The sequence below is a fragment of the Scylla paramamosain genome, chromosome 2, assembly GCF_035594125.1.
Source record: "Scylla paramamosain isolate STU-SP2022 chromosome 2, ASM3559412v1, whole genome shotgun sequence".
Lineage (NCBI taxonomy): Eukaryota > Metazoa > Arthropoda > Malacostraca > Decapoda > Portunidae > Scylla > Scylla paramamosain.
Genome location: NC_087152.1, coordinates 412,501 through 417,500, shown reverse-complemented (window position 1 = coordinate 417,500; position 5,000 = coordinate 412,501). Strand labels below are relative to the sequence as shown.

At 41.8% G+C, this 5,000-nt stretch overlaps 1 protein-coding gene across 1 annotated transcript in view; it reads right to left on the bottom strand.

The window, feature by feature from the left end:
* The window catches only part of LOC135106365 (putative neural-cadherin 2), a 100,090-nt gene that overhangs the window by 30,174 nt on the left and 64,916 nt on the right, over positions 1-5,000 (bottom strand). Inside the window, exon 3 of the mRNA XM_064015308.1 lies at positions 2,518-2,646. Coding sequence (XP_063871378.1) covers positions 2,518-2,646 — 129 coding nt within the window. The remainder of the gene's footprint in view (positions 1-2,517; positions 2,647-5,000) is intronic.

Below are 5,000 nucleotides of genomic sequence, written 5' to 3'. Positions count from 1 at the left end.
GTCCCTGTGCCCTAGTCATCTCTCTAAGTGGAGGTTGTGTGTGTGTGTGTGTGTGTGTGTGTGTGTCGTTGAAGATTTACTAGTAGCATTAGAGAGACGGATTTCGCTGCTGTTCTTGCTGTTCGTGGTGGTGGTGGTGATGGTGGTGTGTTTTCATTATGTTGATGTGCGAATACTACCTCGTTGTGTGTGTGTGTGTGTGTGTGTGTGTGTGTGTGTGTGTGTGTGTGTGTGTGTGTGTGTGTGTGTGTGTGTGTGTGTGTGTGTGTAAAAGTTCTCAGTAACATGGAGTTTTAGCTTTTTGTTTTCTATACCATGAAAATTTATTTATTTATTTTATTTATTTTATTTTTTTTATTTATTTATTTATTTTTTTTTTTTTTTTTGTTCTTTATTGCACATTTTTTTCACATTAATGGAAGCTAGTTAGAAGAGGAGGTTAGAGAACTACAAAAATAATGATTCTCTCTCTCTCTCTCTCTCTCTCTCTCTCTCTCTCTCTCTCTCTCTCTCTCTCTCTCTCTCTCTCTCTCCTCTCTCTCTCTCTCTCTCTCTCTCTCTCTCTCTCTCTCTCTCCTCTCCTCTCTCTCTGATGTGTGATAGAAATGGGCACAATATCAGTCACTTGCCAATTTCGCTAACCGTGGAATGGTTGTAGCAATGTTCGTTCGTAGGTATTTATTTTTTTCAAGTATTTTTCTTTTTTTTCCCTATGCAGTTTAATTAAATTCCTGTTTCACTTTCAGTACTAATTGATTTATTTCCTCATCTATCTCTCTGTCCGTCTGTGTGTCATTCTGTTGGTTTGTGTGCGTCTGTTTGGTGTTCCTGCTGATTTTATTTAGTTTTTTCATTTCCTTTTCATTTTTTTTTCTTTGTTTGTTTATTCGCTTTTCTACGCCTGCTTCTGTTTGTCTGTCTTCCTATCTGTATGTATGTTTGTCTTTTCCCATCTCTGTCTATCTGTCTCTGCATATTTGTTTGTTTATCTATTCGTCTCTCTCTCTCTCTCTCTCTCTCTCTCTCTCTCTCTCTCTCTCTATCTCTCTCTCTCTCTCTCTCTCTCTCTCTCTCTCTTTCTGCGGCTCTTCCTCTCAAAGCAATTTCCTCTCCCGATAGTTTTAATCAAATTTATTTATCTTTCTCTGCCTGTTTCCGCCCACTTAAAACGCGATGGAATTGCTCACACACCGCAAATTTCATCAGACTTCTCTCTCAGACTGAATTAAAGCGAGCGCGCCTGCACACACTCACACTCCTATCCACATCCACTCACCCCCCTCCCACACACACACTCACACACACACACACACACCCACACACACCCACACACATCATTTTCACAGACCCACACACAGGACACACATTAGAAGATACTGGTGATAATTTAGCAAGATTTTCGCGTCATTAACGGGGAAAAGAAAAAAACATAAGAACCCACCTAATCCCTTCCCTTCCCCAAAACACGCTCAATCCCACTGCTACAGCCAACTTCCACACACACACACACACGCCATACATACACACTGTAAGATTCTTCTGGTGATAGCTTAGCATGGACTCTGCATCATTAATAGCGAAAAAAAAACCATCCGTTGAAATCCGACTAATTATCAGTGAGCTTTGAAAATAATCTTAGTGAGAGAGCAATGTGTTTAAGATTAGGAGTCTATGCAGTGTAGGGTAAAGTGGTACAAGTATTACTGGGTCATTATTATCAGAGGCGAGTGAAAATGGTTTACAGTCTGAGTCTGAAAGTCTGAAATCAAACAGCAAGAGTAAGTGTGGTTGGCTAGATGGGGGTGGGTAGTTGAATGGATGGGTGAGTGGGTAGTTGGATGTGTGGATTGGTGGGGGGTATAAATAGGAGATTAAATGGAGGAGTATATATGGAGCGATGTGTGGAGATACATTGGTGTGTGGATAAATCAATGGGTTAATAGATTGATATGTGGATAGAAATGTGAGTGAGTTGATGCGTAAGTGGATGGATGGTGGATGGATGGGGGTGCATGAGTGAGTGGGTTGGTGGATGGATAGATGGTAAATGGGTGGATAAATTTGTGGGTGAGCAGATGGGTGGGTACGTAGGTAGATGGGTGGATGGATGGATAGATCGATGGGAATCCGTAGTTGGATGCATGGGTGGGTGGATGAATGGGTGAGCTAATTGAGGTGAGTGGGTGAGTGAGTGTGAGTGGATGAATATGGGTAATAGCTGTAGGTGTGTGGGTGAGAGTGAATGGATGGATGAATATGGTTAAGTGGTTGAGTGAATGGATGGATGTGGTTAAGTCTAGAGACATTTTCGGGCCTAAGTGGTTTAGGTAACAAAAATCCTGAGTACCAAAGATCCTGAGGCTCAGACCGATCTGGCTTAAGGATCATCTGACACAAGACCAATATAACCTGAGCATCATCCGCCTCAGTACCAAATGACTGACTCCCAGTGGAAAAATGCCAGGGAGAGAGAAGAGCAGGTAAGGAATAGGATCATGCGTATTCCATGTGTCTTACCGTGCCTGTGGGTGGCGATGACGGAGGTGACAGTGCCCCCAGGCGGTCTGTCTTCAGGCACAGCGGCGCAGTAACGAGACGAGGAGAACTCCACGAGCGGCGTATGGTTGGCTGGGAGCAGGCGAGTTGCTGTGGGAGGAAAAAGGGAGAGTTAAGACTGTATTACAGTATTTGCTAAACTACATAATACCTCTATTCGTGTTGATGCTGGTGTTCCCGCTGCTTTTGTTGCTACTGCTGCTGCTACTACTACTACTACTACTACTACTACTACTACTACTACATGTTTAACTGATATTACAAATTCGAATTCCTACTCATTCTTCTTATTCTTCTTTATAGTAGTAGTAGTGGTAGTAGTAGTAGTAGTAGTAGTAGTAGTAGTAGTTCTTGTTGCTGTAGTAAATAGCAAAATGTGTGTGTGTGTGTGTGTGTGTGTGTGTGTGTGTGTGTGTGTGTGTGTGTGTGTGTGTGTGTGTGAGTGCGCGCGTGTGCATAATTTAGTACGGCGGCGCCCACGTGACAGCGGAGAGGATGGAAGCGCCGCTCTGACACGAAATAAAATTATCACGACGCGCCGGAATTAATCCCCACACCCCAGAATGAGTGAGAGAGAGAGAGAGAGAGAGAGAGAGAGAGAGAGAGAGAGAGAGAGAGAGAGAGAGAGAGAGAGAAATAGCCGAGTGTTTACTGAGAATTAGCGTCTCTCTCTCTCTCTCTGGATGCGAGCGTCTCTCTCTCTCTCTCTCTCTCTCTCTCTCTCTCTCTCTCTCTCTCTCTCTCTCTCTCTCTCTCTCTCTCTCTCTCTCTCTCTCTCTCACACACATATTCCATGGCTTGTCAAGGAAAACATAAGCGAAACAAGAGGAAATAATCAAAATACAACAACCAAGAAAGCAATTCCGTTTGATTTGTTATTCCCGGAGACCATGACTGACACACACACATACACACACACACACACACACACACACACACACACACACACACACACACACACACACACACACATGCGCACTGTGACAGTCAATCAGTCAGTCAGTGATTTTATTTGTTCCTTCTTTCATACAGTCAGTCAGTCAGTCAGTCAGCGGATCATTCAATCGATAAGTCAGTCAGTCAGTAAGTCAGTCAGTCAGGTAGTTACTTTGTCAGTTCTTCTGTAAGTCATCAGTTTGTCAGTCGGTGGATAACTCAATCAATCAGCCGCTCATATAACGTACACGTAATTACATAAAAATACATCAATAATAGAAGAAACCTGAGAGAGAGAGAGAGAGAGAGAGAGAGAGAGAGAGAGAGAGAGAGAGAGAGAGAGAGAGAGAGAGAGAGAGAGAGAGAGAGAGAGAGAGAATTGTTCAAAAAATAAAATGAATATAGATTTTTATGGGCATCTTTAATAGTCTGCATACTAGGTATAAAATAACACAGAAACTTATGCGGATAAAAAAATAAATAAATAAATAAATCTGAGAAGTAGAAATTAAAACTAGCATTGCCTCAAAGTTGTCTGCATAAAAATAAGAATAAAATCAGATAAAATAAGACAGGATAAGATAACATGAAGGGAGAATAAAGGCGATAAATGGAAATTAAAACGAGTATTTTCTCAAAGTTGTTTGCAGGAATTGTACTGATGTTGGAGTTTCAAGCCGAAAGTGTGGTGGTACTCTTGCGAGCCCAAACATATTTCCCCTCACCCCCCCTCACCCCCGCACACTCTCCCGCCACGCCACGCCATGCCACACACGCTGCCTCTCTCTGCAAGCATCAACATTTTTGCACGAGCTGATAGTTCTCATTTGGCACACACTGTCGCTTCAGTGCCTCGCGTCTCTTCAAACATTTTTCAACACGGGAAGGTTCAGGTGCCGATGATGATGATGATAATGATGATGATGATGATGATGGTGATGATGTTTTTTTTTTTTTTTTTTACGTAAAATGGTTACTGGCCAAGGGCTGAAAGAAAGGGTTAGAGGAAAAGACCCTCTAAGAATGCCAATCTCTATAATGATGATGATGATGATGATGATAATGATGGTGATGATTAGTGCATTTCTATCACTAATTGAAACCAGGGAAAAGAGCAACTGAGAGGGATTACTTCAACTCCACTTCATTCGATCTGACAAAGTTAAAGACTAGGGCACTTGAGCGCTTTGTTCTCTCACAAGGACTATTTTCAAAGACCACACAATGATTGCTTGGACTCGACCTGAACTGTTCCTAAAGAGAGTTATCAATGCACTTCTGGGGGTAAACTAACCCGCTTTTTGGAATCTCGACTAATTATTTTCATTGATTTATCTAATTATATATAGCAAGATTGTGCTGGGAGTATTTTTTGTGTGGAATATCTTTGAAGGAGCTCTTTTCCTATTTCTAGTGATAATGCTAGACAGAGAGCATTTTTTTTATAAGAGAAACACTAGGAGGGCATTTTTTTTCATTTTTTGTGAGCTTGTTTTAAATGTTTTGTT